The sequence below is a fragment of the Lolium rigidum genome, chromosome 4 (assembly GCF_022539505.1).
Source record: "Lolium rigidum isolate FL_2022 chromosome 4, APGP_CSIRO_Lrig_0.1, whole genome shotgun sequence".
In the NCBI taxonomy this organism is placed as follows: Eukaryota; Viridiplantae; Streptophyta; class Magnoliopsida; order Poales; family Poaceae; genus Lolium; species Lolium rigidum.
The window spans coordinates 270,541,860-270,559,575 of NC_061511.1; the positions used below are offsets into that span (position 1 = coordinate 270,541,860).

A 17,716-nucleotide genomic window follows, 5' to 3' on the forward strand; every position below is an offset into this window, starting at 1 on the left:
TGAGGTTCAGGTTCAATCCAACACTTCGAACTGCATTATCTCGCAGTCACCAGGCAAGTTCACTCTTCCTCATTTCGCTTTGATTATTTTCTATCAATTAACTGCAAAAGTATTATACTTATCATTCCTGCATTGAAAAGCAAAATGTTACTTTTCGAACTATGAATATGACTATGTGGTGGGCAATGGAACCATGGTATGTGTTGATATGGTGGAGGTTCCATTGCAAGGGTTCTATTAATCTAGGACTAATCACCAATGCTGTATAGTGATTCTAGCGCCGTACAATTCGCTTTAACCATAAGATCTACGGGAAGTCACTTGTATCTTTTTCCTCTTGCATATCAACGGACCTGGTGGAGCCTGGCTGGGTGCTGGGATAACACTGCAGTAGGTTGGGAAATCCTTTAAAATCCCCATCCGTATGGATGAGATGCTCTATCGTCTATGAGAGATTGTCCGACGTACATCATGGGTAAAGCCGTATGATCGGGAGATGTCTACCGGGGATGTACGGGTGGACAAAAGGGTGGGTATGCAAGGTCGCGGAGAAGGCAGTGATTGGCTTGGATCTTACACCTGGCCCCACACCACGAAAGTGTGGACGAGAAACGCATCTCGGTTGGTATCAAGGATAAGTTCTCTTATGGGAAAAGTAACGCACCTCTGCAGAGGGTATCAAACTGTGGCAGCCACTCCTCTCCTTGTCCCGGGAAGGGAACTACGAAGGCGACAGGAAAGGAACTCCATGAAGTTCTGTTCAACCTGTGAAGACTGGCAAGCATAGTTTTCTGAATAAAATAAACCTTTTGAAGAAATGTTTGCGAAACATGCATTGACCGAAGATTTCCTGATCAATGGTTGTAGCTAGTGCATCATTTCCTTTTGAGCTTGTTGAGTACCTCTGTACTCACTTTCTTTCGACACTCTTGCTAGACTGTGATAATGAAGTGGAGGCCATTGACGGAGCACCGGAAGGCGACTACGAGTTGGTCTATGAAGAACCTGATCTGTCCGGAGGAGTGGAAGGCGTGGACTATGGGATAGTCTACGGGCCCGACATCAATGAAGAGGAGGAGTAGTGACATACCCTAGTAGCGTAGAGCCGAGCAGCGTAGAAACTTACCTAAATAAGTTGCTGAGCTCATTTTACTATTTCTGTTGGTTTGTACTGATTTTAAGTAGTTTCCTTAGGTGTTCTCATCGGACCTGTGATAATACCAACTTGTTATGGCTGTGATTGTAATATAATCTTGAGTGTTATGACTGCAATGTTTCTGTTGTACCACTCTGAGGGATGTGATATTTGTGAAGAAGTCCCTTCATCATATCAACGACTTGTATACTACAACATGTAGTGGTATGCTGGGTCACCGCAGTGCGCCATCTGGGCTCTTTTGGCCCTCCTGGCCCATCTCGTGAGGTTTAAGTGCTCTAGTGCTTTCTCTTGATGAAATATTGACATCCCTGGAATCCTAGCCCAATTTGACTTCGTTTAGGTCCCTAAAAGTTAAAAATACACAAAACAATGTTTCATGTCATGTAGAGTTATAACTAAAATAAGGGGGATCATTGGTAATCCCTAAAAATCAATATAAAACATGGATATGACACCATACATGTTAAAAGTATGTGTGAATACGTGTCAACACACTACAAAGTTCATGCATGCATTTTACATACATCACATGAAGAATTCAAAACATCTCTATCAATATTTATAAGTACAGAAAATTTCCAAAACCACTAATGGTGGCAGTTCATAATGACAACGTTCAAGCATTTCATAGAATCTACCGTAACATTTTATCAAATCCTCATTCGATAGGTGCTTAAAATGAATAATCATGCGTCTTGCCCCATAAATTTTTTCTCGGGATAAAAGTAAGTTACGAAGGCATCGAATAATTTATCCCAATTCTCAGCTACGTCTATGGGCAATTTTTTTACCAAATGAGTGCATATTATTCTAATATTTTACTAAGAACCTCAGTCTAACATCTTCATTAATAAAGGAATTCATTCTAAATGTAGAGAATACTTCATCAAAATAAGCAACATGTGTGTATGGTTCTTCAGTAGTGTTGTTTCCGGTGAAGGTATTAGTGTGTAATAAATGAAGCACGAATTAATTTCATAACCTTATGAGTTTACTTCTAGAGATACCTTTACAAAAGCATCATGATGTGGTCATCGAGGTGCTCGAAGTGCCCACAACTGATAAATGTGATCAATTGGTGGTACATAATTGAGCAAATCCACGTTCTTTTCATGGTACCTGCAAACAACTCAATACAAGTAGTGAAATAAAATAGCTTAAAGCAGAAACCAAAAGTGCTAAGCTTCCGAGCAACAGCGCCATAAAACAACTTGATATCTGCAAGGTCGTGGATCGTACCTAGTTTTTAAAAGTAAGAGTATTGAAACCATTGTGTAGCTGATTGGTATTGGTTTATTACTTCACACTACATTCACTAAATTATATTTTTGAGCTATTTTTAACTCTATGCAAAGAAAATAGATGTGTTTGTAACAAGGAAATAAAGTAATAGTAAATAAATGTAAAGAGAAACGAGATTATGTTGAAGTAACTGAAACTCAATAGGAATAATACGGCTCTCACGGAGTTCCCCATTTCCCACTAGCATGTTTTCTATGTTGATTAGGACTTACTGTGTTAGTTAAAATATGTTTATGAAGTGAGGAGAGGCCCGGATAAACATGTTCTCAGAAGCACTATTTCGCACCCCTCATAACCACTACCTTGTCCCTCTGCATGCCACGTGGGTCCAGTAATTAAGGGTCTCACCGCTGCAGCAGCAAACGGAGCTGTAGGGCCGCCGCCATGGCTCCCTCTTCCCTTCCGGTGACGCTCCACATGGGCCGACCTTCCCTAGCCGAGCGAGCATAGGACCCCCCACCTCCTTCGGAGATGAGGTCTGCCACCACCGCGGCAAGGGCGACAGAGGGGCGGTGGCGCTAGGTTTCGCACCCAGCGTCGCCTCATGGGGAGCGAGGCGAGGATCCGGAATGTTACATGTAAGTACTAGCAAAACGCATAGTACAACACTACTTGCAGCCGTTTCCGAGGGGCCGCGAAATTATGGACAATGAGGGGGGGGGGGGGGGGGGGCCGCAGTGCAAAATTTCAGTTGGCTTACGAGATACGCTTTCTTCCTCTCTCTCTCTAACTCTTCCCTCCATTTAGAGAGAGAGAGAGGTAGTGGTTCATCTCATCTGCGTGCTACCTAAGAGAGAGAATCAAAAAGCAGAGGGAGTGGTTGGGTGAATGCAGCGCATCCAGGTTTAGCTAGGGTTTCCATCCTCCGCCCCGCGCCGCCGCCGCCGCCCACGATCGCCATGATCGGCGGTGCCGACGAGACCGAGCCGGAGGCCCAGCCTTCCACCCGCACGGCAGCCGCGCCTCCCCCTCCCTCGCCACCGATCGCGCCCCCTTCCTCGCCTCTTCCGGGCGCCGGCCTCGGCAGGAGGCTGCTCGGCTCCATCCGCGCCTTCGCCCTCCCCGCGCCTCGCCCCGCCGCCGCCCCCAAGGTCGGCCTCGGCCTGCTGCTCCATGCCAGCCCCGACCACCCTCTCCTCCACCCACCAACCCCGTCCGCCTCCCCGTCTGCGTCCGAGGACCCTCTCGACGAAGACGCTGCTGCGCCACGGCCTCACGCCCACGACGCGGAGCCGCTGAGCCGACACGGGGCCGCCGACGCTGCTGCCGCTGCGTCGGCCCCAACCAACTCCATGTCCAGGCCCACCCACGTCGCGTCTCCGTCTAACGACGAGTCCATCGCACCAGACGTTTCGTCCGCGTCCGCGTCCGAGGAGGACGTCCCTGTGGCTCCTCACCTCCTCCAGCACCTCATGCCGGCGGCGGGCGCGGACGGTGACCAGGACCAGGAGCCCGGCCTGGTGGGTGGGCAACAAGGCGACGAATTCCGCGCGGGCGACGAGTCAAGGCCCACCACCAACGTCGCGTCTCCGTCTGAGGACGAGTCAGTCGCGGCAACCGACGCGTCCGAGGAGGAGGAGGACCCTCTGGAAGATGCTGCCGAACGGCGTCACGCCGCCGACCCAGAGCTGCTCTCGCCGGTGAACCGGTACAGACTCATGGACCCTGCTGCAAGGAGGGCTCCGGCCAGCTCCATGCTCACGCGGTGGGCATCCAAGGCGGCTCCCCACCTCCTCCAGCACCTCAGGCCGGATATTGCACTGGAAGATCACGATGCTGCTGCTGGGGACGATCAAGAAGGGAAGGTGCTGCAGCAGTGCACCGGTGATCAGCTGAGAGCTGCCAGGGATGATCAGGAGGTGGTGCAGCAAGGTGCTATCCACCCAAGGGATGAAACCACATATGACATTGCTGCTGAGGATCAAGAGAAGGTGGGCTCAGCCGAAAATATTGATGCTGTGGAAGGCCAGGGGTTGGTGGAGCAAGATGCCATTGACAGAAAGGGTGAAGGCACAGATGGCACTGCTGCCGACGATCAAGACAAAGCAGTTGAGCAATGTAGCACTTATGGATTGGGAATAAGTGAGAATGGTGATGCCGAGAATGATCAGGAGGCGGTGGAGCAATGTGTCATCGACAAAGAGGGTGCAGCCATGGATGATAATGTTGGCAGAGATCACGAGGTGGCAGGGCCAACTGTGGTCGATGAAATGCGTGCTACCATAGATGACATTTATGCTGAGGATCTAGAGAAGGAAGTGGAGCAATATGCAACTTATGACTCAACTGAGAATGATAATGCTGTGGAATATCAAGAGGTGGTACAGCAAGGTGCCATCCACCCAAGGGATGAAACCACATATGACATTGCTGTTGAGGATCAAGAGAAGGTGGGCTCAGCTGAGAATGTTGATGTTGTGGAAGGCCAGGAGTTGGTGGAGCAAGATGCCATTGACAGAAAGGGTGAAGGCACAAATGGCACTGCTGTTGACGGTCAAGACAAGGCAGTAGAGCAATGTGACACTTATGGATTGGGAACAACTGAGAATGGTGATATTGAGGATGATCGGGAGGTGGTGGAGCAATGTGTCATCGACAAAAAGGGTGCAGCAATGGATGATAATGCTGTCAACGATCACGAAGTGGCAGGGCCAACTGTCGTTGATGGAATGCGTGCTACCATAGATGACATTTCTACCGAGGATCTGGAGAAGAAAGTGGAGCAATATGCAACTTATGACTCAACTGAGAATGATAATGCTGTGGAAGATCAGGAGGTGGTACAGCAAGGTGCCATCCACCCATGGGATGAAACCACATATGCCATTGCTGATGAGGAGCAAGAGAAGGTGGGATCAGCCGAGAATGTTAATGTTGCGGAAAGCCAGGAGTTGGTGGAGCAAGATGCCATTGACAGAAAGGGTGAAGGCACAAACGGCACTGCTGCGGAGGGTCACGACAAGGCAGTAGAGCAATGTGACTCTTATGGATTGGGAACAACTGAGAATGGTGATATTGAGGATGATCGGGAGGTGGTGGAGCAATGTGTCATCGACAAAAAGGGTGCAGCAATGGATGATAATGCTGTCAACGATCACGAAGTGGCAGGGCCAACTGTCGTTGATGGAATGCGTGCTACCATAGATGACATTTCTACCGAGGATCTAGAGAAGAAAGTGGAGCAATATGCAACTTATGACTCAATCGAGAATGATAATGCTGTGGAAGATCAGGAGGTGGTACAGCAAGGTGCCATCCACCCAAGGAATGAAACCACATATGCCATTGCTGCTGAGGAGCAAGAGAAGGTAGGATCAGCCGAGAATGTTAATGTTGCGGAAGGCCAGGAGTTGGTGGAGCAAGATGCCATTGACAGAAAGGGTGAAGGCACAGATGGCACTGCTGCGGAGGGTCAAGACAAGACTGTAGAGCAATGTGGCTCTTATGGATTGGGAACAACTGAGAATGGTGATGCAGAGGATGACCGGGAGGTGATGGAGCAATGTGTCATCGACAAAGAGCGTGCAGACATGGATGATAATGCTGTAAAATATCACGAGGTGGTAGGGCCAACTGAAGGCACAGATAGCACACATTCTGTCGTGAATGACATTTCTGCCGAGGATCAAGAGAAGAAAGTGGAGCAATACGCAACTTATGACTCGGAAGCAATTGAGAATGATGATGTTGTGGAAGATCAGGAGGTGGTGGAGCAAGAGGTTGTCTTCAGAGAGGGTTTAACCATTGACCATGATGATTCTGTCGAAGACCACAATGTGGTAGATCAATCTATCATTGAACAAATGCCCGCTTCTACTGATGAAATTTTTGTTGAAGATCAAAAGGAAGTGGCGGAGCAATGTGCAGTTCATGAACCAAGAGCAACTGAGGATGAGTATACTGTCAAAGAAAAGGAGAAGGTGGTGGAGCAACGTGTCATTGACAAACAGGGTGCATCGAACATGGATGTTGCTGCGAATAATCAGGATAAGTTGATGAAGGAACACATCATCGACAACCAGGGTACAGTGCCCATGGATGGTATTGCCGTGAAAGACCTTGATAAAGCAGCGGCACAATATGCCAGTGATGTCATCGACGAAAATGGCAGAACCAAGGATGATATTTATGTGGAGGAAGATAACTATCTAAAGGAACAAGTCATCGTTGACAATTGGGGTACATTCAGTGATGCTACTGCTTTGGAAGATCAGAAGAATGAGGGTGAACAATGCAAAGGTGATGAACAGATAGTGGGCAAGGACATGTATGCTGTTCACATGAAGGGGAGCATGTTGGAACAAGGGACCGGCGGCAAACAGGGAGCAACAAAGTCTGATTTTACTGTTGAAAAGTACAAGGATGTAGTGGAGCGTGTTTGTCATGAATGGGGTGCACCTGATGATGATCTTGCTATGGACACGGCAGCTTCTCAAAGTATCAGAGAAGTTTCATCTTCTGAGGTGGTTTCAGCTACGGCAAATGGCAGTGATGGGGGTATCTGGAAGAAGGAGAAGGTTAAGCTGCCCATTAGGTATCCTCAAAGGCCTGGGAAACTGAACTGCCCCTTTTACATGTCAAGCGGGAGCTGCTCATACGGGTTCTCATGCCAATTTCATCACCCACCGGTAAAATTTGCGTCACTTTACCTGTTTACCATCACTTGATATATTGTTCTTTAATTTTTTGGGCAAGAAAACTTGGTTTGTTGCGTTACTTCGTAGAATGCTGCAACTTTGCTTAGCACAATAGGTTGTGTAAATTATTTGTGTCATGCCGGTGCCATCTGTCTTTGAGCTCGGTTGATAGTGATGTGATCTATATTTCAATACATTAATCACATGCCTGCAGCCCTGTATGCTTGTTACACTTAGATGATATATGTGCATAGACATACCCTACGACATGCTCTTTTCTGTATAAGAATGTAGTCTTACCATTTCTGGTCTCCAAATAAACAGATGTTGTAACAATATTAATGTTTTATCTGCTGATAAATGTAGTGGACATTTGAAAGGCAGATTATATACCATGTTTTCTAATTTGTTCATGAGCTATTTAGTAATTTGTTTTCCTTATTTTGTTGATTTTGTCATTGCTACAGCTTAAAGCCAAGCCAGATGGTTCATGGCGTCCCTCTGAACAAGGAGATCATGGCGTTGCTGAGACCCTGGAACTGAACCGCATTGGCCTCCCCATACGAAGAGTATGCTTATGATGTCCTTCCATCTATTGCAGTTGGTACTTATGCATTATGATTTATACTGGAAAATGATGAAACTGAATTTTGTCTACTTCTCAGGGAGCAAGAAATTGCACGTTCTATATGCGGAATGGTGCTTGCAGATATGGCAAACACTGTCATTTTAACCATCCAGAGCATGTAATTGATGCTCAGTTCTATACACCAACAGGGTGGGAGGATAATGCTTCGCAATTGGAGAAATCTTCTGACCATACAACATTAGATGACACATCACACTTGAAGAAATCTTCTGATGATACAACCTTGGGTGGCACGTCATACTCAAAGAAGTCTTCTGACCATGCAACCTTGGATGGCACATCATACTCAAAGAAGTCTTCTGACCATGCAACGTTAGATGATACGCCGTCTAGCTCAGAGATCCTGCCACCGAACATATTAAGAATGCTCTTACCTTCCCAAAAAGTGCTGCCTAGTACAGAAGTAAAGGTTAAAAAGGTACATGTTGTACCTTTATATTATGTGATGTTTTATATCTGTATTTGCACATATCGCCTGCATATTGCTACTTTTATGACACCATACCGTGTACTTTTTCTAGACTAATAACTCATCTATGCCTTTCTGATAATTTCTTGTCATATCTGCTTTATGTAGGATTCAGATTGGCCATCTACTTCAGATGATTCTGATGGTTGCTGTTCAGCAGATAGTTCAGATGGGCCTTTGTGCAAGCAGGAGCATGTGGATTACCCTGAGAGGCCTGGCAGACCAGAATGCCCCTTCTATATGAGGTTCGGTGATTGTAAATTTGCATCAGCATGCAAATATCACCACTCAAAAGACAAATACCCAACTAGATACCATCCGAAAGTTCCATCACTGGGAGGGGAACAGAGAGAATATCCTGAGAGACCTGAGGAACCAGAATGCCCCTTCTATATGAAAAACCGGTTCTGTAAATTTGGGGCACACTGTAGGTTTAATCACCCAAAGGATTCAAGTCCTACTGTGCAGAACTCAACGAATGCAAAAAATTCAGTTGCCAGTAATGAACATCATCAATCTACCACAACCACACTAGAAGACTATATGCCCCAGCAACAGCAGTACCCTGAGAGACCTGGTCAGCCAGACTGCCGGTACTACCTGCAATTTGGGGAATGTAAGTTTCTGTCTGCGTGTATATTTAACCATCCAAGAGATGAACTTCCAGTTGGGTGGAATCCCTCAGGTCCAGCTCACTCTGATCAGATTGAACCTGAAACACATGGCATGCCAAAATGCCCATTCTATATGAGAACTGGGAAATGTCAATTTGGGTCAGCATGTGAATTTCGTCATCCCAAAGATATATGTTCAACTACAGAGGTATGTCTTTATAATTATTGATGATCAAGTAAACACTATGGATTCAATCATCAGTTCATAACTAGTTTTCAATTGTTGCTTTTTGCCTGGCTGATCCCTGTTGCATTTTTAGCTGATAGAGACCTTTACTATCGTTGACATTTCTGCAAATAGGAACTAAATGGCTTCTGTGTGTACAGAACTCTTGTTCAGTTTGCTGTGAGTATGTTAATATTGCTCTGTTTGTGTGTGCATAAGACACTTTTGTCGTGGAAAAATCCGGTTTGAACATGGGTGCATGTGAACCCTAGTTGGAAATGCATTTTCCAAATGTTAAAAAATTCTGAAATAAAAATATCCGGGTACGTACGCATGTTTCATGTATGCGTAGAAAGTTTTCGCGGAGAAACCACTTTTTTATTTCAGAATCTAAAAAAGACAAAATACGTCACATATATACTGCTATATAGCCCTGCAAAATTTCACTTTTTTGCCGAGACAAAATAAAAAGTTTTTTCGTCACGAAACTCATGTCCAGGGCACATATTTAAGATCATCTGGGAAATCATTTTGTGTTTCGATTTTTAAAACATGTTTTGACATCACAAACGGAACTTTTTAAAAAGTGGGTTCACATGCCCCCATGTTCTATATATGCACACTCCTTTTGTCGTGCAATATACAACTTTTCCATTCCTCGTATGGCTGAAGTGTATTTTGAACCTTTTCCATTCCTATTGGACTGCACCGTGATTGTTTTGAAGTATTCACTTAAAAATGCGCACTGGGAAATAATTATTGTACTATCCATGGACTATGTATGGAGTGCAAGGGATGCTAAAGCCTAAAATATTGGTTATCTTTGTAGTAGCAAAGAATTTTATTTTATCTATTACCTCAAGTGAAATCTTGGACCTTTCGTTTCTACAATAGCAATCGCTATCTGGTGGAATTTTGTTTAGTTTCCCAAAGTAGGACTATGTCATGTCACCCAATGGAAATAAAATAGATGCTCAATTGTCACCCCCTCATTTTTTACATGTGGCACTCATGGATCTTATGCTGTTTCAGGGAGCATTTGGTCAGAGAACTGACTTGGCAGATGATACATCCACAAGGCCAGAGAATGTTGTGCAGAAACAAGAACAGGCCATGTATCCTGAAAGGCCTGGTGAACCTCGGTGTTTCGACTACATGAGTCATGGCTCCTGTAGAAGGCAGATGAACTGCAAATACCACCATCCAGCAGACCGTCTCTCTAGGAAACAGGTGCGTAATAGCCATAAAGTTTAGAAACTTTAATTGTGATGCGTTACACTGCCTTTGGAATGACATCTGTGGTTGCTGCTTATGAATGCAGTATGACTCGACTTACCACTGAACTCGTCCACATCTACCGCTTGAGCAAAGCTGTAACCATACTGTTTACCGTATCAATGCTATCAAGTGCAAGGTACCTTGTCATATCATGAGCAGTGATTTTCTTCTCGGGGCAGTGATCCATCTGATACTATGTGCTATATTTCTATGCAAATTTAGAGCAACTCTTGATGTGGCTAACCTGATCCTTGTTTGTTTCGCAGCATTCTTCTGTTTCCAGGCGTTGCAGCTAACTCGAGTGGGTATGAGTGACGATTGAAGAGAGGAGGATCTAACGAAGAACAAAAGTTTAGAGACAGTTTTTCATCTACAATTAGTACTTGCTAGTCATGTTCGTTCGTTTCGAATTTCCGCTTGAGCGCGTTTTATGATGTTTAAAAGGCACTTGCACCTTGTCTTGGATTTCCGCTTGAGCCCGTTTTATGATGTTTAAAAGGCACTCGCACCTTGTCGAATTTATAGGAATTGTCTCTTGTCCAGGCACTCAACTGTAATCTGGATATCTTGGCATGACTTGCTATTGTCCTCTACCTAGACTTAACACTTTGATCTTGGTCTCATTGCATGAATGTTGTGATGTGTTTTGGGTTTGACGGTCAATGCCTGGTTTAAACTGCTGTTCTTTCAGCGAAGAACTGATCTTTGGTCTCATTACTGTCTACCACTAGTAGTGGATAGAGATGGAGCAAGAGTTTTCAATTGTTTCCTTTGGTCTACTGTCTACAACTAGTACTCTGTACTCCCGCCTCAGGCCCCCACCTCCTCCCTTCCTTCCATCGCCGATGTTGGATGGGGCCCGGCAAAGCTGCGCGCGCCCGGAGGAAGGTGGCAGTGGGGCGCTTCTTCCCCTTCCACGTCCCCTGGCGAGAGGGAGCTCGCTCGGGCGTGGCTTCGGGTGCGGCGGGCGTGGCTTCGGGTGCGGCGGGCGCGGCTTAGGACGGAGGGTGCGGCAGCGTGCGGCGGTGCGTGGGGACCGTGCGGTTGCATCGGTCGGGTGCAGCCGGGCCGGATCTGGGCCGGGCGGGACAGCTTGGGGTGCGGGTGGTCGTGGCGGCGCTGCGGCTGGCCGGGGCGGGGGCCTGGCCGTGGAGGTGGTGGAGGTGCTGCAGGTTTGTTGCTGCACCTGGGTGGTGGTGGTGTGCCGGGGCGGTGACCCCGGGCAGCGGCGGCAGCCGGGCGGGTGTGGCGGCCGTGGTGGTGATGGGGGATGAGGGATGGAGGCGGTCTGGCCGTGGCGAGGTGCTGCTGGCCGTCGGGGCGGCGGCCCCGAGCAGCGGCGGAGTGTTGGTGGGCGAGGTGGTCGATGGTGATGGTATGCGGGCTGGCATTTGGCTGCCCTGCTAGTGTAGGAGGCCTCGACAGGAGGGGGCTTGCTCCGGGTGAAAGCTCAGCTCGACTTGGTCAGTGTCGGCGATGGCGAAGCCTCGAGGCACCGTTCCCCTTCTTGAAGGCATCGTCGTGGAGCTCCTACCTCTCCTAGCTTCAAGGCTTCGTGCTCCCCAGGTGAAAACCCAAGCTCTTGCCTCGGCCGGAGCGGGCGACGCGTCGCTTCCCTTCTTGAAGGCGTCGTCTTTGGAGGGCTTGACCTTCACTTGGCGAGGGTGGCTTTTTTGTCGGGCCGCGTTGCCTTGCCGTCTGCTTTGGAGGATGCCCAGGCGGCGGCCTCGGGTAGGTGGTTGTGAGCCGGGGTGGCGGCCCTGGAAGGCGGTACGACAACATCTCTATGGTGCGGGGATGCGGCTTGCCACGACTTGGGTTGCGACCCTGGCCGTGTGGGCGGCAGGGCAGTCGGCTCTATCGGACGCGTCCTGGTGGGGACGGTCGGACGTTATATCGGGACGGCGGCCTCGGATGAGTTGGTGTGATGCCCGTGGTCTGCGGCCATTTGCCCTATGCAGCTTGGGTTGCGAGTGGACGGTTCGTGCGGCTTTGCAGCTCGAGAGCAAGCGGTGGTACGTCGGGGCGGTGGACCGGAAGGTGGTGGTCTTGGTGGACGCGACGGAGCGGTATGTTGGAGCGGCGGCTCCGAATGTTCGTCATCTTAACAGTGTTGAGGACATCGACTTTGTGTCGCGAGGGCGACAAGGTTGTTTTGGTGCAGTTCTCTGACATGTTCGTCTTCTTCAGCTATGTTGGAGTGTCTTGTGTCTGCTTCTCCTATAGTAGGCACGACGTCTTCTCTCCGGTTTGGTTGGATGGCAAGCCAGTTTTGGCGAGTGTGTTGTCTGCTTTGTATCAGCAGTGAGTTTGAGTGGTTCTTGTGGCGTGGCAAGCGTGGGTTTGGCCCCGTGGTGTCTTGTTGTATGGTTTTTGTCCAGTTTTTTCCTAAAAACTAAAAATTGTGGCTTAATTAATGGATGAGGCAAAACTTTTTCCTCCGTTTCAAAAAATAAAAAGAAAAAAAATCGAGCGTCCAGCTGATTAAAGAAAAGTTGAATCATGGGTGGGTGGCAGAGCAAAAGCTTGAATCGGAGTACTTTTTTTAGTCCAGCGGTTATTAACAGACAATCGCTCTACATAGGGTAAACATTTAGTGTAGAATTTCCTTGTTCGTAGCACCATCCTGATCATAGTGGTAGTTCCCTAATTTTGGACTCTGATCTTATATAAGGTGGGAGAACAGTTTCCGCAGTCGTAAGTGCACCAAAGGGAGCAGAAGAATAGCAAAGCAGTAAAAGTCCATGGTCATTCAGGTTAGTTTCCAAGCCAAATCCACAGTCCTCAGTGGTGCTACCAAAACAAGAAAGAACAAGAGATGGCAAGGCAAACAACTGGGTTTCTCTTATTGTTCATCAAAACGCTAATGATCATCAGAGGCACGATATACAGTTGTGCTCACTGGCAGCAGTCAATTAAGCCCGTCTACATCAGATTCTGCACCTTATGCAGAAACGAACACACACAGCAAAAGGATCTGGAATCCAAAAATTTACATCGCTACAAAAGCAGAATCAGTAGAATAGTCACCGAGTATAAATGAAATGCAGGCAGAAATCAGTAACATTTTATTTCAAAAAGGGGGGTTGTAGCAACTGGCGGCATTACGAATTTCAGTTTGCCAAAATCATATGCCTATCTTCAGTTCTTACAACCAGCCAGCCAAGAAAACATTGACAATAGTTCAACCGCCTAGCACCAATCAGTGAGATAAAATGAGAAATAAATCATTGCGCTCTGAATATCAGCTTGCCAAAAGAAGAAACATACATAATTAAGCCCTTGCAAAAGGGGAGGTACTAGCAAAATACAGCATTATGAATCTCAGTTAGCCAAGGGAGATACTAGCAGGAGCATTTCAGCTCTCAGCGACCAACCAGCCAAGAAAACATTGGCAATGATTCAACGATTCTCATCGAGCATCAGTACAACTACTTGCAGATAATCAAAGTTCACAACCATTCGTAAGATCGGGCAACAACATTGCAAAACGTCTGTTTCTGAAACATGCAATTCAGAAACGGAAACAGCCGTATGAGGATTCACAGACCAGAAAAGCATCACCATTCATAATTAAGTTCTTACAACCATGGGCCAACGAAACATTGACAATTTCAGCAATACCATCATTAGTCAAACTACTACTTGTTGCAGATAACCAGAGACGACACCCACTACGAGTCACAGTAACCACCTACATCCACTACTAGATACAGGCAACGAGATCTAAGAGGAGGTGAACTTGGTGACGGCCTTGGTGCCCTCAGACACAGCATGCTTGGCGAGCTCGCCGGGGAGGACGAGGCGGACGGAGGTCTGGATCTCCCGGGAGGTGATGGTGGGCTTCTTGTTGTAGCGGGCGAGCTTGGCGGCCTCACCAGCCAACTTCTCAAAAATGTCATTGATGAAGGAGTTCATGATGGACATGGCCTTAGAGGAGATGCCGATGTCGGGGTGGACCTGCTTGAGCACCTTGAAGATGTAGATCTTGTAGGTCTCCACGCTCTTCTTGCCCTTCTTGCGGCCCCTCTTCTCTCCGCCCTCCTTCGCGGCGGTCTTGCCCGCCGGGACGCTCTTCCCGGCCTTGGGCTTCTTCGCGGCCGGCGCCTTCTCGGCCTTCTCCGCCGCGGGCTCCTCCTCCACGGGCTTCTTCGCCGCCGGCTTCTTCTCCGCCTTGGGGGCCATCGCTGCTGCTGGAGGGTGGTAGGTGGAGGTTCGCCGGTGGGCTGGGAGTGCTGGTGGCGGCGGAGGAACTTGGGATGCGATGTGAGGGAAGAAGGAGCAGGGTGTGTTTTATAGAGGGACGGAGGTGGGCTCTGATTGGTGGGTGGGCGGGTGCCGCGGATCGGCGTCTGCCAACGGTAGGATGCGTCCGGCGCTGTTCGGCATGGACGGTCTGGATGCGTTTAGACGCGGATCGCTCGCGTGGCATGAAAAGTTTGGGCGGGCTCGGCAGGAGCGGCTCCGTTTTTGGCGCGCGGCACGGAGAGGAGAGAGCGTCTGTTTGGTTTCCATTTCGCGGTTACGGTTTTTGAAAACCGAGAAGATCCTTTTCGCGGTTGTTTCTTGGCCTAGGCCTGCCGCCTTTGTGGTGTTTGGTTACCGGAGATCAAGAATTTACCAGCGTGATTGTTTAGGGTAACACCAATCGTCTAACGGGGGATCCAAATTGATACTCCCTCCCTCCATTCACACTATTGTGGAACATTTTAGCTTTTTATAGATCTACTTATTTGGTTTGTATCAGTCTAGAAACTCAATTCAGCTTCCAGGTGCATATGATCCCTCTACCGTAAAAATATATTTTCAAGTGTTAAAAATTTTGACAAAAAAATTTACATGAACATCTCCATAATATATGTGTATTCGTCAAGTTTCACGAAAAAATGATATTTTTTGTAGTCTAAGCGAAAAAGAGAAAATTTATCTTGTGACAAGTTTTTGTTTCAGCATCGAATTTTGTCTTTTTTACACACGCCACATGACATGTCGATTTTTCATGAAACGACTTTATGAGCGCGTAGCACATGAAGATGTACGTGCGAAATTTTTGTTTCAATTTTTTGACATTTTAAAATGTGTCTAACATGTATTTCAAAATAAAGGGAGCATACGCTCCCATGTGCCAAAACATCACTCCCTGTATCAGTCCACATTTACTGTGTAGATTCAATTATTGCTATTTGTATCTAGTTTATTTTAAAAAATAGTTTATTTTAAAAAAATGTATCTAACATGTATTTCAAAATAAAGGGAGCATACGCTCCCATGTGCCAAAACATCACTCCCTGTATCAGTCCACATTTACTGTGTAGATTCAATTATTGCTATTTGTATCTAGTTTATTTTAAAAAATATTTGAAACTCTTACATTAGTTAAAAGAGGGAGTACAAAATATGTCGGTCTTTTTGGGTGGTGACGCGGAGAGCCGTGTGGCCCATGCCCGTCCGACCAAGAATATGGCATCCAATGTTTTGATATATATGGTCCATCGAGTGACTTCCCTTTGTAACCTTTTGAGTTTTGAAAAAATTTACAAAGAAAATGCTATCCCTCTTTCTCCACCGGCGCGAAGTTCCCTTGGCTACCTCCGCATCAGTGAGGATGGCCGGGTTCTGAAGCGGCAGTGTCCTTTCCCTCCGTGGTACGCGATTTACCTAGCTTCGGAACACCTGCACAATGGCAAGACTTACTGCTGCTTGTCTGGAATTATCTGGGCGCTTTCGCGTTGTTACAATGAGTTGTGGTTGTGCCTCTAAGGCTCCCGGGATCCGGCTTATATAGGCGCATGGATCTAGGGTTAAATAGAGAGTCCTAACCGGATTACAGGTTGCCTAACTACGGTACAATGTCTTGCCGTGTACGTCAACGATCCGCCTTCCATCTACGTCGTACTGGATCCGGGTTCACGATGGGCCTTCACGGATCCGGCCTCCTCCGAAGGTTGGTTAGGATCTGGCTTCCCTATCCTGGCTGGACTTCATCCTTCATGATCTACAGCAACTGGGCCGCCCGATGGCCACACGCCACATCACCATCTGTGGCCACTCGGGCTTGCCGGATCTAGGCACTGTCGATGGTACACCCATGAAGTATACCCACAACAGTAGCCCCCAGAGTTCTCCGAGATTCACCTCTTGTTTCCGCCTTGCCTAATGCTTCATGTCTTCCGGCAATCTCGGTAACACGGAGAAACTTGAAGAACTCAAACTTCATATTTTTCTTCTTTCCCAACTCTTGGTCGGAAAATATCTTCATTCCGCGGGACTTCATCCATCGACAATATCATTGCAACATGTCTCCGGGTTACTTCCCTGCGTGGACAAGAGTTCACAGTTTTTCAAACTGCTACCCGGAACCTACAAAGGGTTCAAACGGTTCCGCCAATCTTGGTGCCATTTTTGGGCGATTTGAGCGGTAACTTATCCTTAGCCTTTTTTACCGTTAGGGTTTCGGACACGTGTCGATCATCCAACGGTGCGACGCTTGCATTCCGACCACAGGATGCGGAGCACGAATCTCCTCCCCTCAGCCTATAAATATCCACCGTTCACCCCTAATCACCCCATTCGCCCCCTTTTCACCTCTCAGCGCAGCGCCGCCTCCGAGCTCTTCCTCCGCCGCATCGGAGTCCGCCGGAAGTTCGCCGGAGCACCATCGCCGCCGCGTGCTGTTCTTCCTGTTCTTAAGATCGGCGAGCCACCGCAGCGAAACCTCGCCGCCGACGACCTCAACCACCGCGGAAGCCATTCCGGTAAGCTCTCAAGCTTTTCCTTCCCGCCGTAGTTGGTAGGGGTAACTAGGATTTTCTTCGTATGATCCGGCTAAGTTTGTCCAGCTCGAATTTTCTTCTCAAGCTTTTCCTTCTCGCCGTAGTTGGTAGGGGTAACTAGGATTTTCTTCGTAGGATCCGGCTAAGTTTGTCCAGCTCGAATTTTCTTCGCAGATGTCTTCTTCTACTCCGCCTCTCTCGACCGAGCCAATCATGGCGACGCCACTCTCCTCCGCCCCTCCCCCATTCATCCATGTTCAGCTGGATCCAAAAGATTCCGGCAAAAACATTGAAGGAACGTCTGCCAACCCGGAAGAATCCACGGGGGCAGACAGGTGGAGAAGAAAGTAGAGGAGGCAGCCGCTAAGAAATCAAAGGCTCGGAAACGAGACAACGAAGCCAAGGGAAAGTGGTGGCCCTGCTTCACCACGGAGACCGAACTCCGCAACCTCGAGGAGGGTTTCATAAAACCTGGATCCTGGCGGAGGATCTCCGGCGAACTGAATCCAACCCCCGAAGCCGGAGAATGGGTGGTGACCAAGGCACTCGTCGAGCGCGGATTCTCTTTTCCGCCCAGCGATTTCTTCTCGGAAATCCTGAAGGCGTACG

General features: G+C 47.8%; 2 protein-coding genes across 4 annotated transcripts; one reads left to right on the top strand and one right to left on the bottom strand.

Moving 5' to 3' along the window:
* Nucleotides 1-5,153: 5,153 nt before the first annotated feature.
* Nucleotides 5,154-10,837, top strand: LOC124650563. Its single transcript, XM_047190073.1, has 8 exons — nucleotides 5,154-6,898; nucleotides 6,935-7,089; nucleotides 7,566-7,667; nucleotides 7,764-8,165; nucleotides 8,325-9,038; nucleotides 10,089-10,286; nucleotides 10,378-10,470; nucleotides 10,601-10,837. The coding sequence occupies exons 1-7, from the start codon at nucleotides 5,533-5,535 to the stop codon at nucleotides 10,396-10,398; spliced, it is 2,958 nt and encodes a 985-aa protein (XP_047046029.1). The 5' UTR covers nucleotides 5,154-5,532; the 3' UTR covers nucleotides 10,399-10,470; nucleotides 10,601-10,837.
* A 3,206-nt stretch (nucleotides 10,838-14,043) lies between these two features.
* Nucleotides 14,044-16,319, bottom strand: LOC124650564 (histone H2B.1-like). 3 transcript variants are annotated; one of them, XM_047190077.1, is made up of 2 exons: nucleotides 16,296-16,319; nucleotides 14,044-14,378 (listed from the first exon to the last, which is right to left on the bottom strand). In XM_047190077.1, exons 1-2 carry the CDS (start codon nucleotides 16,317-16,319, stop codon nucleotides 14,061-14,063), a joined length of 342 nt encoding a protein of 113 aa, XP_047046033.1. In that variant the 3' UTR covers nucleotides 14,044-14,060. The 3 variants fall into 3 exon arrangements, with proteins under 3 accessions (XP_047046033.1, XP_047046032.1, XP_047046031.1); XM_047190076.1 differs by lacking the exon at nucleotides 16,296-16,319 and adding an exon at nucleotides 14,490-14,519 and having other exon boundaries at nucleotides 14,044-14,450; XM_047190075.1 differs by lacking the exon at nucleotides 16,296-16,319 and having other exon boundaries at nucleotides 14,044-14,519.
* Between the last annotated feature and the right edge of the window lie 1,397 nt (nucleotides 16,320-17,716).

Coding starts and splice junctions, on each gene's coding strand:
- LOC124650564 (XM_047190075.1), bottom strand. CDS start 14,519: ATGGCCCCCAAGGCGGAGAAGAAGCCGGCGGCGAAGAAGCCCGTGGAG.
- LOC124650563 (XM_047190073.1), top strand. CDS start 5,533: ATGGATGATAATGCTGTCAACGATCACGAAGTGGCAGGGCCAACTGTC. Junction 6,899..6,934: donor GGACACGGCAGCTTCTCAAA/GTATCAGAGAAG, acceptor AGGTGGTTTCAG/CTACGGCAAATGGCAGTGAT. Junction 8,166..8,324: donor CAGAAGTAAAGGTTAAAAAG/GTACATGTTGTA, acceptor TGCTTTATGTAG/GATTCAGATTGGCCATCTAC.